General features: G+C 54.3%; 4 protein-coding genes across 4 annotated transcripts; 3 read left to right on the forward strand and 1 right to left on the reverse strand.

The window, feature by feature from the left end:
* The first annotated feature begins 407 nt into the window (after positions 1 to 407).
* LOC34624496 lies at positions 408 to 4,192 on the forward strand. Its single transcript, XM_026335656.1, is given in 8 exon segments — positions 408 to 1,329; positions 1,735 to 1,944; positions 1,947 to 2,114; positions 2,262 to 2,360; positions 2,569 to 2,656; positions 2,836 to 2,940; positions 3,178 to 3,712; positions 3,833 to 4,192. Coding segments are annotated over 8 exon segments (2,487 nt in total).
* Positions 4,193 to 6,859: 2,667 nt separating this feature from the next.
* LOC34621361 (acyl carrier protein 4, chloroplastic) lies at positions 6,860 to 8,183 on the forward strand. Its single transcript, XM_026335657.1, has 3 exons — positions 6,860 to 7,034; positions 7,265 to 7,623; positions 8,037 to 8,183. The coding sequence occupies exons 1-3, from the start codon at positions 6,860 to 6,862 to the stop codon at positions 8,181 to 8,183; spliced, it is 681 nt and encodes a 226-aa protein (XP_026191442.1).
* A 1,647-nt stretch (positions 8,184 to 9,830) lies between these two features.
* LOC34621360 lies at positions 9,831 to 12,188 on the forward strand. Its single transcript, XM_026335658.1, has one exon. The coding sequence runs from the start codon at positions 9,831 to 9,833 to the stop codon at positions 12,186 to 12,188; it is 2,358 nt and encodes a 785-aa protein (XP_026191443.1).
* A 1,374-nt stretch (positions 12,189 to 13,562) lies between these two features.
* LOC34621358 (6-phosphogluconate dehydrogenase, decarboxylating 1) lies at positions 13,563 to 17,770 on the reverse strand. The gene is made up of 9 exons (XM_026335659.1): positions 17,582 to 17,770; positions 17,155 to 17,199; positions 16,782 to 16,918; positions 16,248 to 16,530; positions 15,857 to 15,995; positions 15,573 to 15,693; positions 14,979 to 15,134; positions 14,424 to 14,602; positions 13,563 to 14,062 (listed from the first exon to the last, which is right to left on the reverse strand). Exons 1-9 carry the CDS (start codon positions 17,768 to 17,770, stop codon positions 13,563 to 13,565), a joined length of 1,749 nt encoding a protein of 582 aa, XP_026191444.1.
* Positions 17,771 to 19,759: the final 1,989 nt, after the last annotated feature.

Genomic DNA, 19,759 nt, shown 5'->3' on the forward strand with positions numbered 1-19,759 from the left:
TCAACAGGGCTTAGCTCGCCACTTTGCGCAAGAGAACCATTCTCAACCAAAGTGCAAAAGCACCATCCAGCCCCCCCTGCACGGTGGAAAATCGGGCACCTCGGCTAAGAGCGCCTTTATTGCTTTGGTCCGATTGCTAGGAACACAATAGCGGCTTGCGCTTGTAGCAGAGTCTCCAAACCGCAGCTCCAGAAGGCTGGCTGTGTTGCTCCTGCGGCACTTGCCGCTGCCCTAGGAGCAGGAGGAGGAGAAGAAAGCAACCTTGAAAGGAGCAGCAACCACAGCGGCAGGCAGCAGCACCACATGCTGTGCGCAGAGTTGTTGCAGCAGTGTCAGACGAGGGGAAGGCGTTCGCAGCGTCAAGAAGCCGAAGCCACCTTCACCTTTGCCTACGGGGGGCCCCTCGGATGGCGCATCAGGCAGAGAAATGCGGAGCCTACCAGGGGCCCCCCCCCCTGGATCCTGCAGCAGCTACTGTAGAGACGGCGGATACTGCAGTCCCCACGCCTTCTTCCTTCTGCAGCGCCAGCAACAGCAGCACTCCGAGCAACAGCAAGGCTAACAAGGCTGACAAGAAGGCTAAAAAGCACAGCAAAAGCCCAGTGCATGCGTTCACTTGCGGAGTCGCCGGCATTAGCAACAGCACAAGCCGTTGTTTCGCTGCAACTTCAGCCCACGGAAAGTCGGCGGGAGCAATGACTGTTGCTGCTTCTGCTGCTGCTGCTGCCGCTGCCTTCGAGGATATTCGTAGAGTGGCTGCTGGCGTTCGAGAGGCCCTGCCCAGCTACACCCCCACAACCACAACTGCACCCACATCTACCACAATTGCCACCAGCAACGGCGTGTCGACGGATTCTCCACTGCCGACAGCTGCTCTCCCCCCGCAGTTTCTCTCGCCCTTGCTGCCCACAGATGGTGGCAACCTGAAATCTGAGAGCAGCGAGCATCACGCTCAGCAAGAAGGCAGTCTCTTGGAGAGCCTTGCGATGCAGCAGGAGGACGCTGAAGGCGTAGTCGATCCCTTGCTGCCTGAGTTTCTTAACCCCCGGCTCCTTGGCCCTTCTTTCTGCCGTTCGAATGCGCTGCTGCAACCAGTGCCTCACCGCTCTTCGCGGAAGCAGCAGCAGGAAAAGCAGCAGCTGGCCTGGCTAGCACCTGGAGCGGTAGCTTTTGCGCAGCTGCTGCTGCACCAGCATGACTACTTTGGAAGCTCAGCAGAAGCAGCAGCAGAAGCAGCAGCAGACCCTATGCGCAGCTGGGAATATGCCTTCGACAGCAGCAACTTCAAGGCATTCGTTACGGAGTGCAAGCGAAAGGCGTTTGCTGCAAGTAAGGCCCCTCTTCGTGCATCGCACTGCCACTTCACGTTCGTGTTCTGTGAAAACGGCCACAGATGCTCTCTCACGCCAAAGACCGCCTCCGATTTTGTGCAGTCTGCTGCTGCTGTTGTGTAATTTCGAGCTTCCCATGGGAGTCTGAGCTCCCCCAAGGGCCGTCCTGAGGGTTTTTTGTCTCTTTATGTTGAATGTGTGTGTGTGTATGCATGTGTATATGTGTGTACATGTGTAAATATGTGTGTATATATGTGTATATATGTGTATATGTGTGTATATATGTGTATATGTGTGTATGTATGTGTGTATATGTGTATATATGTGTATATATCTGTATATGTGTGTACATGTGTGCATATGTGTGTATATACATGTCTACGTGTGTCTACGTGTGAAACAGTACATGCGGCATTCCATCAAGGATGCCCAGGAGGGGGGCCCTTGGAGGGAGGGGCATTCTCGACCCCTTTCTCCCGCAGCAGCAGAGCGGCGGAGTTTGCCGTCATGGTCGACTTTCAGCTCTCTCTGTTATATCTGACTGGACGCCTGTTGCAGCAACGGGAGGACTTGCTGCAACAGACACGCGAACAGGTACGTGCTTTGCAACTGCCTTAGCGACAGGAAACAGACTGGCAGCAAAACGAGCAACGCCAGCAGCGGCCCTTGATGGAGCGTTGTGCATTGTGGAGCTGTGCTTGCTGCATGCAGATGCATTCGAATGCGCAACAGTGGGGGTTGCGCCTCAATGCCCAAAGCAGACGTATCGCAAGCCTCGAAGAGGTACGATGGGGGGCAGCCGTCTTTACGCCCAGCGCTGCTGCAGTTAGTACAGCAGCAGCGGCGGCAGCAGCAGCAGTGCCTGTTTTGCAGTGCGAGCTGCTGCTGCTGCTCTTGGTTTCGGCGTGCGTTCGTCTATGTGGGTGTCAGTGAGGGTGTCTGCTTCTCTTCTCTCCTCAGACGGTGCAACAGCTCCAGCTGGAATCTGTAGAGCAGCAAGCTCGAGAGCCGCAACTTGTGGCCGAGGAGGTGGGCGGTGTTGCCTAGAGTTTAAGGTTTGGTTAAGAGCCTACTGCATGCACATTAGGCTCTTCTCGCCTCACGGGTACCACAGAAAGTACTGGCACTTGCAGAGAGAGAGAGAGAGAGAGAGAGAGAGAGAGAGAGATACAGACAGACAGAGAGATACAGACAGACAGAGATACAGACAGACAGAGAGAGAGACAAAGAGAGACAGACAGAGAGAACGAGAGGATTTTAGGAGTAAAGGCTGCAATGCCTTCTCAACTGGACCGCCTTGAGGCTGCTGCGGCTGCTCTTTTGAGGTGCTGCAGGCAACGAGGACCACCTCGCCGCTTCCTGAGGAGTCGGGGAATTTGGTTTCGCAGAGGCTGATGGAGGAGGCTGCTGAGCTTAACAGAAGACTTGACGAATGCTTGGAGGAGAACAGCAGGTAGGGCCTTCCAAATCCTCAGGAGGCGTCTGTAGGGATCTGTGGTAACAGCTGCAAAGTTACTAACTGCAAGGCTCCTTACTGCGCGTGGGCAGACAGTTCCACAGACGAGACAGCACCACCTATAGCCGGATTTGAAGCTAAGCGAACACATATGTATGTATATGTATGCATATATGTATGTATATATGTACGTATATGTATCCATAGATGTTTATATATGGAGATCTACATCTGTTTCTCGGTAGGTATATCTGTTCTACCGGCAAAAACGACTTTTTTCGGGAGCTGCTGCAGTTCGGCACTAGTGTATGGAGTATGCTGTGTGAATGCGAACAGATTGCGAGTCGAGGTTTCGACCCTGCGTACACTCCTGCGAACCACCAACGGAAGCAGCCCTCGCGACAACAACAGCAAAAGCAGCAACAGTCCTGCTCTCCCTGTGGCTCGTAGCTTGAGTGCAAGCAACAGCTGTAGCAGGAGCAGCAGCAACAAGAGGGTCCAGAACGCAGATGTGTGGCGGAGAGGGGGCAGCGGCGGCAAGAAGCCCACAACCATCAGTTTGCATCCACTGCGTCGGCATACCCTCGCCGCTTTAGGAGGAAGTGCAGCGGCTGCTGGCGCAGACTCAGCACCAGTAGGAGAGGGGTGCCCTACCCTATCAGCGTCGCGGGGTGGCTCCAGCCCTCTGCTATCTTGCGAGAGAATCTCCGCGCCAGGATCGACTGGAGGGTTCTGTTCTGCACACCTTCAGTCACTGCATGAAGAGCAACCCCAGAGCCAACAACGACGGCGGATAGCCCAGCTGCTGCAGCAGAAGTCTTTACACGAAGAGATCGCCGAGGCACTGGCCTCATGCAACAGCGCATCATGCAGTGACGAATGCCCACCAGCCGACGCGACGCCTTGTCCTCCTGCTGCCGCTGCTGCTGACAGCGGCAACAAATGCGGTGCCAGCAGCAGCAGCAGCGGCAGCAGCAGCACCAACAGCAGCACAGGCGGAGCCCTCAACTTGCCCCTCAAGGCGTCCGTTGCTCATGAGCGGAAGAACGCGAGAAGCCGCAGCAGCACAACAAAACAATGGGGACAGAGGCTGTTGGCGCTGGTCCTGGTGATGCTGCTATTGCTGGTGCTGCTCATTGTCACGGCAGGCCGAGAGGAGTGGCAGCAAGGCTGCGTTGCAGCGAGATCTGTCTTCTGCGGTGTATTTAGGGGGGTGTTCAGCAGTAGGGGCGAAGGCGGGCTCACTGGATTTTGGGGATCCTCCCACGTACAGGAGTACTTCTTGAAATTGGCAGCTTCCTGCAGAGACGCAGGGCAGAGCCTCCAGGAAGACGCAGAGGCTGCACTTGAGCGACACATCGAGGCTTTTGCCCACGCCGCCACAGGGGGCGCCTGGACCGCGTAGCTATCCAAAGCTAGTAGCTGTCCAGCTAACTTTTCGGGTAGTCGTGTGTGTATCTGGCGACCTAGGTAACATTTTGTCAACTCGAGTTACTTATAATTGGATAGTTAGGTCTTTTCTTGGCGTTCCGGCTGACTAGCTGGCTCGCCAGCGATGTACAGGCTTGTGTTTGCTCTCTGTTTTAATCGTGGCCATGCTATTGTTGGACTCGGCGTGGGACGGTGTAAATGCTCGATTGCAACACTCTGCTTTCGTGGGCCCTTCCTTGTCTGTTTCATAAAACTGCGCGGAGCATTGCTGTCGCTATTTTCCCTTTTGAGGTCCGCTAAAGGCGGCAAAAATCCAATGCACGGGAGGCCACCAGATTTTTTCTGGGCCCTGCTGGCGACTTTTAGAAGCCAAGACAAAAGGAAAAGCTCACGGATTCCTGAAACTGCCTCCTAATTTAGGCAGGCCTTTCACGTAGCAGCAGCAGAAACTCGAACTGCTGATGAGGTTCTTAATCTGCAGCAGCAAGCACACCCACTAAGACAGCTCTACAAGCCGGATTTAGCAGATGCCATGGTGTTAAGGGTTCCTAGCCGAGGCCCTCCTTGCTCAAAGAGCGCCCTCGTCCACCAAGTTCACATTCATGTATATACGTAGTACACGCGCATGAAGTACTGCAACAAACGCCAGCAGCAGTGCAAGCAATCCGTGTCAAGGGCTCGCTGTGCATGTTTCGCAGCTAGGGGCTTCTCACGGATCCCATATTCTTTTGAATAACGGCGGAGAAACTGTTCGGATGTAGCTGAGTGCCGCCCACGGTAGGCCCTCCAAAAGCCTAGTTACCTACTTTTTGTGTGGAGCGTTCCCGTGGGCGAGCTGTAAACAAGCTCGCAGCCCCTCAGACGGTAATTCAATTCCCCTACTGAGGATTCATGCGGACTTGCCCCCGTCAAGTCGTCAGTTTGCCTTTGTTGCGCTGTAGGACTCTGAGCCGAAGGCTTGTGCTGCTTTTGAAGAAGTCTGCAGGCTGACCAATGCTTAGACCCGCAGGATGGTACGATAAAACTCGATGAGCACAAGCTACATCAGACGACACATAACGCGGGCGAGGCGAGAGGCCGTCATAAGGCAATGCAGCATGTGTTTGCATAGCAGGCCAGCAGGTTTAGCTGTACTCTGGAACTTGCCACTGCACAAATGCTATCCCACCAAGAAGCAGTGAAGAGTTGACCACTTGGCTTGTCGGTCCGTACTCATATGTCTTATTTTTAGTGGAGCAGTGTTGTTGGGTTGAAACAAGAAGATGCCAAGTTGTGTACTACGTGTGCGGCATGGGTTGCTACCATGGGCAGCTAGCTGCGAATGCTTGCAGTGCAAAGAGGGAACAGCTCCTCTCCCCCAGCTGCACCTCTCCCGTCCTTTCGGAAATTCTATGAAGAGCATGCGGGGGAAGAAGTAAGCTTCATAGGAGGGACTAGAGGTCTCTATTAAGTATGGTTTTTCGACTCTGCGGTCAAGTGTCGCCACATGGAGGCGTATAGGGGTGCACTTGATCTGGAGCAAACAGACTGCATGAACAGCCGGAAACCGACAGCCAAGACGCGCGCTTTTATCCTTATTGCATATACCCCGTGCAATAGCACTTATTCACATGTTGCCTTAGGGCCTTCACCCATGCTCTCCCTTTCCAGTGGTGGTTAGGGGGCGAGCGGTGATGACCTGTCTCGCTAGTGCCTCAGTTGCGTTTTTCTAAGTGTTTTTTTTCCACATCTCGGCCTTTTTTGTAAAAAAGAACCAAGTCAAACTGCCTCAGGCGGCTGTTACTTCCTCAGCGGCAAGTCCGGGCGGGGAGTTCCCTGGGACCAACTTACACGGGAAAGACACCCGAGCTCCACGAGGGCAGGAGACGCTCATGACGGGTGCGTTTAACCCCAGAGAAGCCAACACAAGACGGTGGCAGCGCAGGCAATGAAACGAGATATGAGACGTCAAAAGGTCTCGGATCGGCCCCTGCCTCGGACAGGAGCAGCGCAAGGCAGAGCAACCGATCGTGCCAGTCCGTAGCGCGTGTTGTCGCGACATGATAACTGAGCATGAGGGAGAAGAAGGGACTCGCAGAAAGCGAGTTGGAGGCTTTAACATGACTCGTCAGTCAGGACTGAGACGGGGGAAGGGAGCGGCCCGTCTCTCACCCACTGCGGTGTCGCCCCCGGCATACTGGACTGTCTCCTTGTGGGCCCTTCCCAAGGCACTGTTCTGTTCGCAGGGGCCTGGCTGTTTGTCTCTCCTTTCTCTACTGCTTTATTAAGGCTGCTAAAATGATTACGCGCACACGGGGAGCCATAGCCACCATTTTGGCGCTCTGCTGCGCCCTGCAGTGCCACGGTGAGGCGGAACCAAACCACCCCAGCGGCTGCCCGACCCATACGGATCTCGTTTTGCATGTCTCTGCTCTTCTTTCTCTCTGAGCTGTTAAATTGCCGTTTTGTGAGTCGGCCGGGGTGCAATCGGGTGCGTCATGCTCCGGTCCATCCCCTGCGGCCCCCCAGTGTGGGGTGTGCTCCCCTGCCTCCGCTGTAGTACATGTATTAATGCATATATGCGGCTGTGACGATCGCCACCCACCACCCATGTCTTGCGCAAAGACGCTTTGTGTGTCGATATGTCTGCCTGCACGCTCTCATGCGTAAGTCCTTGCGGCGTGTCGCCCAAGGGGGTTCGTCGGCGGGAAGGGCTATACGGGCCGAAAAACAGGCGCGATTGAAAGGTCTAAGTGCTCAATATGTATGCGTCGCTTCTCCATTCGTGTATATCTCTTGCACAAGACAAGCATGTGCGACTTTTGGCTCTCCTGCACGTTCTTCCATGTCGAGGCCAGCATTGCACTCCATTTAGGACATAGGCTGCCTATCACTGCTCGTTTTGCTCACATGCACACGCGCAAGCGTCTATCTGCACTCCCCCCTAAACTCAGAGAGGACGGTGGAGTGAGACTCTGCGGTGTTTTTTCTCGCTCACTGCCTTTCGATGGCCTTTCAGAGCGATGCGGGAGCTTGGTGAGCGGCTCTTTCGCACGTTGTCTTTGAGTTCCCCTCATAAACTACCTGCTTCGGGTGTTTGCTGCTGCGAATCATGTGCCCATAGGGTTTGTGGACCCCTCTACGGTGCGCTTTTCTTATCGTTACGGCATATGCCCCGCCAGCTCTCCTGCATGCGGCCCGATCGGGGGAAACCTCCCGCTCAGCACTGCCTCGTCTAAGGAGCCCTCGTCTCCGGCTCAGGCAAAACGCCTCCGGTTCCGCAACAATACAGCGGATGGCTCACGGGGGTTCATGTTATTTGCGGGCGAAGGCGAGGAGGAGCTGGTGCAGAAGGTGAAGGAGGTGGTTGCTGAGCAGTTAGGGGCAGATATCAGCAAGATAACTCCACAGTCACACTTCATAAAGGTAAGGGAAGACAGGGAACAACAGATGCTCCAGTTCTATTACCCTTGCTGGGCGCTCGCCTTCGGGATGCCGATTGTGTAGCCGTTGAAGTCGAATGGAACTGCACGAGATACCGGGGCAAGGACGCATACATATACACATCTTTATACATATATGTATATATATGAATATATGCATATTCATCCATATATACATATGTATATCACAAAGGCAGCCTTGGAAAGAGGAATGGAATTTCCCACGAAGAGAAAAGGGGGGAAAGACCCAAGAAAAAAACAAAACTCTTACATTCATACAAAGAAAAAGAGCGATACATACTTTCCCAGCCGTCGCTGGCTCGCGCATTCTCACTCTGTGTCAATATTTCCGCTTGCAGTGCGCGTATTGTGTTCCCTTTTACGCGTTTCCTGCAGGATTTGGAGGCGGATAGTTTGGACAGCGTTGAACTGGTCATGGCGTTTGAGGAGAAATTTGGCGTCAGCATCCCCGACGAAGAAGCCACAAAGATCACAACGGTTCAGGAGGCGGTCGACTATATCCGAAAGAACAAGTGCGCTTGACATGGGCATGCAAGCCTACAGGGGCATGCGCTGCAGGTGGCACCCCGCCGAGCCCGTGAAATGCTCTCCCTCCCAGTGCATTGCAAGCCAGTGAAAAATCCCAGTTCAATCGGTTGAAATATTACCGCTGGCCGAGTTTCTGCATGGAGCGGCCGGGCAGCAGCAAGGGGTACAGCCTCAGCCTCCTAGTGCAAGTCGGAGGCGCATGGAAGAACCAAGCGCTGCGTGCGAGATGTCTGTGACTGCAGGAGTTGAACGGATGGCCACCTCGAGGCGCAGCGGCAGCGAAAACAGCAGAGGGTATCTGTGTGCTGCAGTTTCAGCTCAAGGGTTTGATACGAGTTATTTATATGTACCTATTTTCTCCTCTAGTGTGCAGCAGTCTGCCACTGCCATCGCTGTTCCCACCCTACAGAGAGAAGCAGTGCACCCTTGGCGCTTCCGAGGCGCGGGCTAAGGGAACCCTGCATAATCCCGCGCTGGCAGGGACCATTCGCGCGCAATATTTGGGGAGTTAGGGAGGGGGAGGATGGGAGGAGGGGCGAGGGTAAGGGGGGGGCATCCCCGTACGGCTCAGGTGGCCTCTAGGTGTGTTCCTGCCCCGGCGTGTTGGCCTCGGTGCCTGCCGAGGGGTATCCTCTCGGGGATCATCGATAGTGCTGAGGTGAAGATGCGAAGCTCGGGATAGCGCTCCCCGCTTTATAAAGGGGGCGACAGGGGAAGAGGCTTTTTTTGTTTCTTCTCGCTTATACCTTTGCGTTGCGTCCTCATCTCCGTAAAAACACAGTGGAGGGCCTCCCTTTCGCCCTCTGCCTGGCTGATGGTATGAACCCAAGAACCAGTTCCGTTCGTTACGGCAATAGCGTTGCTCTGGCGTGCTGGCACCCGCTAGTGGGTGGTGGTGTAGGGGGGTGGGGTAGCGGAGGGTGGGTTTTTCGAGCTTTTCGATGGGAATGCGGACTTGGCGAGTCAAGGACCATGTGTACTGCTTCTCCGGGAAGGGTCACCAAGGTGTGCGCGGGGTTGTGGGCACATGGCCGCGCGTGGCGTGCGCATACACCCACGGTTTCTGGGGGCCTGCACTGTCTCGTGAGCCGACGGAACGCAAAGGAAACAACCAGGGTCCACCAGTCTTGGCGCATGCGAAGGCTGCTAGGAGCCTACCAAAAAATTATGAGCGAAGGCTGTTCTTGGGGGCAGCCAAGCCGCTGGAGGGGGGCGGCCGAGAACGCCTGCCTCAACGCCACCCCTCCCCCCCGCGCATACCCACCCCTGCGCGCTAACAATGAAGGGCATGCTCTGGGATAGCTGAAGCGCTGTTTTGCTTCTCCAAATGCCTTTAAAGGCTCGAAAGTAACGCCAATGAACATCGAGCGAGGGCCCTTTCGACGGAGGCTAGGGGCCCCCCCCCGGCGGCTCCCTGATCTCAGAGGAAGGGCGACAAACTTCGACGCGCTCTTGCTCCTTCGTCGTCAAAGCGCAAAAACTCTGCTTTTTACATGCTGAGCAGCTTGGCCATCACGGGTTCCCCCGATGCGGACGCCTCTAGTGGCGCACCGAGGGGCCCCTCGTGTATGTCTCATGGGTATGCAGAAGGGCGTCTTCCAGGGTCTTCCTTCTAGAGCGCATCTCCCCACATCCCTCTGGATGGAAACTGGAGTTTGCTGCTATGCGTCGGGATGCAGCAGCGTCGCCAGCGCGGCAAGAAGCACACTTCGGCTTACCAGCAGCAAGCCTGCCGTCTCCGGCGAAGAGCCACAGGCTGTCCGTAGGGGAGATCACCGCTCGGCTGGCGCCCCTCCTGTGCAGCCCACTGCTAAGGGCACTGCTGCACCCTTCTCTGCCGAACGCTTTCACAGCGCAGGGCCCCTGCAATGGCTGGAGTGTCTCAAGAGTCTCGCAGCAGCAGCCAAAAAGATGAAAGGCAAGATGGCCGATGCGCCTGTCTCGGTTTCTCCTTCCGTCTTTGGAGGCTTCGGATGGGGGCATGGGGACCTCCCGCCTTCGCTCTTGCTGTGGCGGGGGGAGCAGCGGCTGCAGCAGCTGTCTGCAGGCCAGCTGGTGCTCGCTGCGACTGCACTGCAGCAACTGGATCTGCGGCAATGCTTGCCCTCTCTGCGTGGCGGAGAGAACGGTGCGACCAGCGATGTTGCTCTCTTAATCCTGCAGTTGCTCCACAAACACGTTAGGAGGGACCTCCGCTGCCTCTCCCTCCGGCAGATCGGTGCCGCCGCACATACTCTTTCCCTCTGGCGATTTACACACGAGGACGCAGCAGCAGCTGCAAGCTCTGGGCTGCAGCAGCAGCATTCGTTTACTCCGGCAGAGCTGAGGCGATCCACCTTCCGCCTTTTCCTGCACTCTGCATCCGAGCAGTTAGAAAATCTCTCAAAGCAGCAGCAGAAACAACAGGGTCAGGCGCTGCAGCCGACGGGGTGTCTGGGCCTTGCGTTGCCGTTGCTGCATGCATGCACACGGTTACAGCTGACGGAGCTGCGAGAGAGCTATTTGGTGCTGCTGCGGCTGCCCATCTTGCAGCAACAAGTCGAGAGCAGCTCTTCTTTGCTGCAGCTGGCGTTGCTGCTGCACTGCAGCACACGGCTGCTGCTGCATGACGCCCCGCTGTACAGACAGCTGCTGTTGCGACTCGCCGACTGGGATGCATTTTGGCTGCTGCTCCAGCAGGAGCGGCAGCCCGCTGCAGCACAAGTCGCCTTTGGTCAACTCGCGCTGTGCTGTGTTGCCTTTGCGCCGTGGCAGATGGACGCCCTCGAGGTGCAGCAACAGCAGCAGCAGCACACAGAACAGCACTGTCTGTCCACTACAGCCTCTGGCTCTAACGCAGTCAGCAGGAGCAGCGCAGTCACCGGCAGCAGTGGGAGCTGCACGAGCAGTTGCAGTAGGCTGTCAGAGTTGCAAGACGACGTGCTGCTCAACGTATTGCGTGCCTCAGCCTCTGTACTACAGTGGCCTACAGCGGCGCGTGTAGGAGGTGCAGCAGCGGCAGCCACTTCTACGCGATGCCTTGGCTTGCCAAGTGCTTTCTTGCTGCGGCAGTTGCAGATCGCCGCCCTTGCACTGGGCGTGGAACGCTCACGCCTGGCAAGGGCCCTGGGGCAGTCGGTATGTGCAGAGGGAAACCCCACTTTCCCCATGTCTTTTTCTGCGCGAGAAGGCGTCTTTTCGGAGCAGCGGTATGGTGGGGAGCAGGCATCTTCTCCGGGGAAGGAAGGCTTTGAGGGGGGCCCTCTACAGGACGTGAAAGATTTGGTGGCGCTCTTGCAGCGGTGGCCTTTGGAGAAGGGGGGGAGCAGTCGACTGTGTCGCAGCAGTAGCAGCGAGCAGCACGCGAGTGTCGCTGCTGCAGCACGGGCGCTTGGAGTGTCTGTACAGCAAGAGGCCCCAGTGGGTCCCTATGAAGCGGATTTGCTGCTGAAAGACCGACATTGCATAGTTGAAATTGACGGGCCTTTACACTTCATGAGACCCCCGCCACAGCACACGCGCACTTTCAGAAATGGCGGCAGCAGCAGCAGTGGCGGAGCAGCAGATGACTTCGCGGCACTGCCTCGCGATCCTTACAGCAGCCGCAAGGGGACGGGCACAAAGGCCCACGAGTCTTCTACCTCCCGCACTGGATTGTGGGGATCTCTGAGCAGCGGGGAAGGCGCTCCCCCCGAGAATTCTCCGTTGGTGTATGATGTAAGAACCGCCCTAAAGCACCGGCTGCTGCGGAGCTGCGGCTGGCAAGTGCTGCATATTGCGTGGAATGATTGGCCAGTGGACTGCTACGCGCAACAGAGGGCCTTGGCAGAGGCTCTCAAGCACGTAGAGCGGCAAGCGCCGCAGAAGGCAGAAGTAGGGGTCAAGTGGGAAGGCTGTGGCGCCAGCTTGTTGGTTTATCGACCCCAGTCCCTGCGGCGCTTTCTGCACCAAGCCCAAGGCGTAGGCCTAGTTGAAACAGAGGCTCCTGAAGAGGAGCACTGCGAGTGCAGCCTAGTATAGTCGCATCGACCAAAGCAGCACAGGGGCGCAGCGATTTGCGCATCATCGGGGATGCAGAGCGCAGAGCCGCCAGAATGGTTGGTCGCAGAGGGCAGTGACACTCTATGCGGCTCCGCCTCCCCTCGCAGTTGGCTCTTAATGAGCTCGTGCGTGCCCTGTCGCTATTTTAGACCGCTCTTTCAAATGGCCGAAGAAGAAGTGAAGCTTTAGGCTTCTCACATGCCGTGTTTTATCTGATGGGGCCCCACTCGACCACCACCCCATCCATGTCAGGTTTTCGGGATCTGCTCCGTACCTTAAGTAGCGCTATAGAACATCTTCTCTTCCCACTCAACCCCTCTCGTTATGAGTCCCTCTTGTGTCTCTTTTGCCCATTTCTCGCGAGGCAGTTGCATGCATGCCCGCGCCTTTTCCAGAGCCACGAAGTTTGTTTGACTCCTTTCTTTCGTGCCGCTCTCGAAGTACGCATGCATTTACCCTCTTGCCTCCCCCTTAGTCATTTTCCCCTTGCTAACGCCTCCTCTTGCCGCCTTTCTCCCTTCTGTTGTTGCCCCCCGCCACCCCCCTAACATAAACGCATCCCTGCTCATCCTTCCCGTTATTCAGCACCTCGCTTCTGTCGCATCTTCTCGAATCTCGTGTGCGCCCATGGCGTTCTTCTGGCGTGCCAGCATGCTGACCCCGCTAACGAGGGAGTAGCAGTTTCTTGGTCACTCTGCCCTTTCCTAGGACGAGGTAACATGGGTGGGAGAGCTAGGGGAGCTGCTAATAAGCAACACTAGAGAAGACGCCAGCAACAGGGAGGGATGCCCTCTGGAAGAAAACACCCCCTGGTAAATGGGCAGGAGAGGCTCTAAAGTCGCAGCATTGCTGAGGTGCCTGTAAGGGTCGACTGAAGACCGAGTCCGCACATGCGCATATAGATCTACACAGATGTGTACTATATCTTTCATTGCGAACAGTTTAGAGCATGTGCCATTCGGCAAAGGAGAGCTTGTCGACCAGGGAACGCCAATCGGTGCAAGAGAAAGGTGGATAAATCCCCAACGATCGGCCCTGTGCTGCAGACTTCCTCTCGCTGTCGCCATTATAGGCCACGGCTCCTCGTGCAGCCAACTATTTGGACTCTCGTCTCTCCTTCGAGGGACGCCCACCGATACGCGTCACGTGGAAGAAAAAGAGAACCAGAGAGGGAACAAGCGCTTAGAATGCGCTTACGCAGCAGAAACCTGCAAGGCTATTCCACAAGCCTCGCCTTTTCTCCACAAATATACTTTCATGCATGTGCATAATATTTATGCGACACGGACCCAAATAGATCTTCGTGCCTCTGCGCCTCCTCCTCTTCCTCTTACGCTTCCATAGGAAATTCTCTCAGGCCAGCCAGTTCTTCTCATGGATTTTTTCGCCTGGCTTGTCTTTTCTTTCAAACGTGTGAGCCCCAAAACAATCTCTCTGCGCCTGGATAAGGTTTGTCGGGAGGGAAGCGCTCGTGAAGGCAGTGATATAGTGATAGGCCGCCGACAGAGCCGGGAGGGACAGAAGAAGAGCCGACGATGAACAAGAAGGTGCAGCACACGGACGCTGGATTAATGCCATGTCCAGCACGCGGCGCAGAGCCGGCAAGTGACGTGCCACCTCCGTCCGGATACTGAAGAAAAAATGGCATTCACAGAGCATAAGCAACTCTCTCTGTCCTCTCTTGTCTTCGTCATAGAGTTCACTACCCCCCGTAGCGCCTTCAGCAGTCACACTGGCTCTGCCTTTGGTTCCTTCCGCTAACCTGTCGACAAGAAGGAGATTTTCAACTTGCGGGTTTTCTTTAAAGGCCTTCTCCATTACATTCAGGAAACGGGCTCTAATGATGCATCCGCCTATCAGAAAGCCAGCCAGAAGCCCAAGCGGACAAGCATACGCAAATCCAAGCGTGCACACACCTCCGGCTATTTCGAGTGCAGATCGTATGTGCTGTGGCAATATACATGGCAAGAACCGTCTTAAGATGTGGCACTAAACACTCCCTACAAGCAGCAAGCGAGAGATTAACAAAAAGAAAAGCGAAGGGCAGAGCACGCTGCAGCCCAACCATGAGACGGAGCAGTACAAAATGCACATCCTAATAACAAACGTCCTGCCTTCCTCTTCGTAATGCCACTCCACTATTAATGCCAAAACAATCTGAATCCCTATGGGCTTCACAAGCATTGCATGCACAGTCATAAAATTTCCTGCTACCTTTCCATATGCGAGACACCTCAGCCAGATTGAGGTCCCACTGCTTTTCCTTGGACGCAGTGGCAATCAAATGGAGGCCCTGGGCGTAGCAGCAGATCTTTGCTACGTAAAGCGAGCTCTTAATGTCGTCTGAGATGCATTCCGCAAAGCAGCAACAGCCTGTCAAAATGGAATTCAGACTTGGAGTTTGAAAAGGGAAAAGAGATGAAATTAAACACCGAAACACATGGCACGAACCACTAGACACCAACAAAAAGGATATCGCAGTACCAGGCATCGTTATGCCTACAAATAGAAGGACGGATACGAAGAGACGTGCATGCGCCACATTATTTCGACAGGGGCACTAAGAAGAACGGCTGAATTGATTAAGCCTGTTCACAACCACGGCAAACATGTTGGACTCCGAGACCACTGATGAAAAATTGTTTCCCCCTGATATGTATATTCAGTATGATACCTACATGTATTCTCGGTTCATAAAGGGGTACAGCAAGCTTTATCATAGAGGAAACGACAGGAAACATGCGACCGCTCTATGAAACTTAGAGGCACCAAACAAAATCAATCAGACTTTGACACGAACAGAATATTACTTCCCTACCTAGGGGTGGCATCTTTTGTCCCTCTTTATTTTGCCCTTGCGGATTCATGCACTGTGTGTACAAACTGCTAAGCCTCTCCCGCAAGCCGCGGTGGGCGCTAATATAGCTGCAGCACATGCGCCAGTGGATTTATTCACAAGGTGTGACTACATGTTCCTAGTGTCCAAGAGCCATGACCGCTTCTCATTGGTTGCACCCCTCGTATTTGAGAGAGCCTCCCGGTATCTGCTATTGTAGCCTCTCGATTTGGCTGCAGTGCCACCTCCTAAACCGTTCCAATGCAACGCTGCTCGTGCGGCTACATTCCATGTACCATTAGGATGGAAATAATGCCCTCAGCCTCCGCGGAGGCACTTCTGCGGGAAGCAGAAACGAGGGAGTCCTAAGTGTGGTGACACGTGCGATTCTGAAGCCTGTGGACTACTTTCGCTGCTTTACCCCCTCCCCTTAAACCTGACATCCTCAGCAAGAGAGGCACTAGCACAAGATACGAAGACAAAAAGCCAAGAAAGCATCATGCATTATACACCGCAACGACGCATACCGCATATCCAGTGCTGCAGCAAGACAAGGCACGGGAACCCCCCACTCCGCTGCTTGTTGCACCGTCCATCGGCCCGTTCCTTTGTTGCCAGCCGTATCCAAAATCATGTCCAGCAGGTACTCTGAGCACCACATCACCAGCTGCAGAAGCAAGATCATCGGATGCAGAAGTGCTATTACGCCCGGCAGCGCAGCGCAACTGCTGTAGAAGCAGCAGCTGCAGCGCGTTGCTTTCTGGAACAACGGCGGTTCCTCATCAGCAGATGCAAAACATGAATGCCTCACCATTCCCCTGCTTCTTTTTAAAGATATGCGAGGTGATTTCGATGAGATAAGAATTGAGCTCTGTCTGGTTCCACTGGCTGAAGAGATCTCCCAATTCAGAATTTGTCATCCCATAGCAGTGCCGCAGAACACTGTACACCTGAATAGCACCGACCAAAGAAGCACCCCAAGCGACGGATTCGGTGCACTCGCAGGGATATTAAGAAAGGTGGAATCAGTCCATCGCGGGGGCAGTCTCTAGAACGCCCTCGACAGCGGCTCCAAGAATCGCCCGAAGCGCATGCAAGAGGCTTCATGCCGCGCCGCTACACGGTTACGCGAACTGTAGTGCCCCTTCGGCAGACCTGCTAGGCCCGCACGTGGCTTAGGCGTCTGCTAGGGGTTTTCTTGCCTCTGCAATGAGCTGCATGTCGCCATATTCAATGCCGTTATGCACCATCTTCACAAAGTTACCGCAGCCTCCCGGTCCGAGGAAGGCGACGCACGCATTTTGTACTTGTGCCTCACTGAACTGCGGTTGAGGGCCTGTTGGGGCTTTGCTGGGATCTATCTGTGCGGCAATCGGGAGAAGAATAGGCTTCAACGCATGCCACGCTTCCTTGTCGCCTCCGGGCATGAGAGAAGGTCCATGACGAGCTCCCTCTTCGCCTCCACTGACACCCATTCCCATGTAGCTGCGTGAGCAGCACCAGAGGCAGACGAACCGATATCCTCTCAGAGCCGCAGCAAACATGCACATCTGATCATAGAAACGAGGGAGGCTGCCAGGAGTGGAGCAAGAACATCTAGCAACAGCCTATGTTGCGTGAAAAGAAGCTTCCATCATCAAAAACCTGCCGCGTTGAAAAGAGGCAGAGAAACACGATAATAGCATATCGGCAGGAGCGCAAAAAGGCGGTGTCTCGCTCGGTTAATTTCCGCTTACAGAATCCCATGCTGCTTGCAACGCGCAATCCGTTGTTCTGTATTCTGATAAAACTCGTTCCCTCCATCTACAAGAATGTCGCCCTTTGAGAGAAGAGGCAGCAAGCCATCAATTAGTGCGTCGACAGGGGCACCAGCCTGAGGAAAACAAGCAGACTGCTTGAACACTCGTCTAGTAAGCCGTCATCAAAACCGTTTAGGAATCCACATAAGCTGCTTGGGAATCTTAGGAGAGGCTCTATGAGCCTTGGGGTGGAATTCCTATTCCTGCAGCCCTCTTGGGGAGCGTGCGAAGGCACAGAACAACATGAAGCGCACCAGGCGCTACTGCAGCGGAAGCTCATACCACCCCTCCTTTCAAGGTGTGCGCTCACCTGGACAAGCATAACGATTCGCCGAGGGCGCTTGATGTTTTCAACCTGGAAGCGATTGCACAGGGAAACTTGAACTCACTGAGGCAGGTCTCGAGCCGGCAGACTAGGCATGACTACGAAAGGCAGGGGAAATGTGAGGCAAACAGAGAACGAATAATGGCGGAACAGGCGAGAGAACTGGTCGCATGAAGAGAAGACGCATAGGAGGGAGCGGGTACTGGGTTTATAGCAACAACAGGGCCTTGTGTGCATATCGAAGCTTAAGACTCCAAAAGGTCTCAATCACCAAATAATACAAGACAACAGAGACGTGCACATTCATAGGTCCTACTGTAGCTCCTTACGTTCCCTATTCATGAGTGCTTCCTCTTGTTTTTCCCTCCCGTTACTCTGTCCCACTCCACACACTCTCTCCCTCACAGCTTACGAATTCCTTCATATCCTTGACGCCGACCATTTTATCTGTGAGTCCCTCTTCATTTGCGCGTTGGATGGCTGTATCGACTTTAGAAGGCGATCTATTGCTGACACAAACAGTATAACCCTTGCTTGCTGCATTGAGGGCCAAATTAACTCCCATTACGGCGAGACCGTAAACGCCCAGATCGCACGACATTTTCTATTTGCAGATGAGGTAGTAAACAAGAGTTGAGCGGAAAACTCAATCAAAATAAGGAATCGCGATGTGTTTTACGCCTCAAACGGTAAATAGTAGCAAACAAGAGGCAGTGCGCCACACATGGTATAGAGAAGTGGAGCACTGTGGGCGCTGCTGTCGGTTGCAGTAGAAAGGATTCAAGCACCAGATATCTCTGCAGGACATTAGATATCTTCTTTTAATTCGTTTAATACTATTCATTATTAGCTCAATTAAATGGAAAATACCTCACAGGAAGAGGCCGTGAAGCTCAGGATGGAATTGCAACTGCTTAGGTGCAGTGTTTTGATGCTTTTATGGGCCCAATGCATACCTTCTGCAATGTTCCTGAGTAGTTCTCGATGAACTCCACCCTAACATCGAGGACTAGGGCCCTCTTGCATTTTGCCAATTCGTACATTTTTTCGTACACATGCGGAACCACCGCACATACAGCCGTACGAATAGAATGGATTGACGCCCCACTTTACCGCTATTTCAAGCTCCTTACTTTTTTTCTCTGCTTTCGCGCACACCCAGTAGCACGTGTTTCCTCCTTCTCCCGCGTGTTTCGTGTGTGACAGGCTGCCTGAGAGCGTTGCAAGCAACTGTGCCCTCTTTGAACCCATCTGCACACTCTGAGCCAGCGGAGTTTTCCATGCCTGTTTGGTCGCGCCCGAGCGTGCAATTTCGCTCCTTTAAAGAATGCAAATGGCGAAGGGACTACCGTAGAGGCAGCGGATTGAATGAACTATGCCTGCTGCTTCGGCTTGCTAGAGAATATACTTATTTCTCAGTCTCCGCTCAAATTATTCAACGAACTCGCGTATACTGCTATAACTCAGTATCAGAGCTATTGCTGCTAGTAGATTTATTGCTGTTGGCGTAACTACTTGTGCTTCTGTTATGCTGGTGGACTGCTGCTCTTGATGTTAGTAAGGTGCCTATAGGAGAGCAGTGCGTCACGTTGCACTGCTTTAGACTTCGAATGCTCGATTTTGCGAACGCATCGCTTCACCCCTAGCTCGTGAGAAGGAAAAATCTACAAAAAACTGTACGCATGGCAGCGTAAACGTATGAGAGGGTGCACCAGTCCTCAACCAGGCTTCTGCTGCTGCTCCATGTTGCTGATATGAGTATTAGGGACAAGAGATCCTCCCCCCCTCGCAGCAGCAGCACGAAGTTCAGATGCGCGAGCTGCAGAGACGCCTCCCCTGGTGTCCGCCTCCACCTGTCTCCTCTCCGCCGCTTCCAGCCGTTGCTGCACTCGCCGCGAATCAAGCATGCCAGCAATACAGTGTGCATAAAAAGCGAGAGCGCAGACAATGACAGCAACATAGGCAGCAGTATTCTGGGTAGCCATGGGCAAAGCGACAAGTCATGGAGCAGCCAGAGGTAACGCGAGCAACACCAGCAACAGCAACACCCAGCTTTTAAAAATCAGCAGTAGCTACCCTCCTTGCTTCTTCTTGATCCACCTGACGCTGAGCTGCAGTTTTGCGTCCGCCTCCCCAGAGGCAGAGGCATCTATTCGTCACCCCCATCACTTAATGAATCGGAGAGACGGGGTCTTCTCGTGCGAACTGTGGATCCTTGCGGACGTGATCCCTGCATCAAATGAGGACCGGAGCTACTCCAGAGCCTAAATGAAATGTGCAGAAGTGCACTTGTGCACCGGGAGAGAGAGAAGAGGTTGCAAGGAGGAAGAGGAGCACGCAAAAAGCCTCACAGAGTATGAGGTACAAAGAAAGACAGGCTGAGGCTCCCCAACGCAGGGAGGCGTGCGATCCCTGAAAGCCCCAAGTGCTGCTGTCGGACTGATGCGTAGTACTGCAGCGCAGAATGCAGCGATCTTTATTGACGAGAGGGCAGGCACGATTCCTACTGGTGCAGAAACTGCACTCGCAGCAAGGATTGTAAAAAGCGGTGACAGTGAGCGCGCACACACGCTTAAGTTCAGCTACAAAA

The sequence above is a fragment of the Cyclospora cayetanensis genome, unplaced genomic scaffold, assembly GCF_002999335.1.
Source record: "Cyclospora cayetanensis isolate NF1_C8 unplaced genomic scaffold, CcayRef3 CcayRef3_contig_76, whole genome shotgun sequence".
NCBI lineage: Eukaryota > Apicomplexa > Conoidasida > Eucoccidiorida > Eimeriidae > Cyclospora > Cyclospora cayetanensis.

What these genes read in the sequence shown, in the direction of transcription:
- LOC34621361 (XM_026335657.1), top strand. Translation starts at nt 6,860, where the DNA reads ATGCGTAAGTCCTTGCGGCGTGTCGCCCAAGGGGGTTCGTCGGCGGGA. An exon ending in GACTTTTGGCTCTCCTGCAC is followed by an intron (nt 7,035 to 7,264) that starts GTTCTTCCATGT and finishes GTTGTCTTTGAG; the next exon opens with TTCCCCTCATAAACTACCTG. An exon ending in CACAGTCACACTTCATAAAG is followed by an intron (nt 7,624 to 8,036) that starts GTAAGGGAAGAC and finishes CGTTTCCTGCAG; the next exon opens with GATTTGGAGGCGGATAGTTT.
- LOC34621358 (XM_026335659.1), bottom strand. Translation starts at nt 17,770, where the DNA reads ATGTCGTGCGATCTGGGCGTTTACGGTCTCGCCGTAATGGGAGTTAAT. An exon ending in TCAAGGATATGAAGGAATTC is followed by an intron (nt 17,200 to 17,581) that starts GTAAGCTGTGAG and finishes AATCGCTTCCAG; the next exon opens with GTTGAAAACATCAAGCGCCC. An exon ending in ACATGCAGCTCATTGCAGAG is followed by an intron (nt 15,996 to 16,247) that starts GCAAGAAAACCC and finishes GGTGCTATTCAG; the next exon opens with GTGTACAGTGTTCTGCGGCA.
- LOC34621360 (XM_026335658.1), top strand. Translation starts at nt 9,831, where the DNA reads ATGGAAACTGGAGTTTGCTGCTATGCGTCGGGATGCAGCAGCGTCGCC.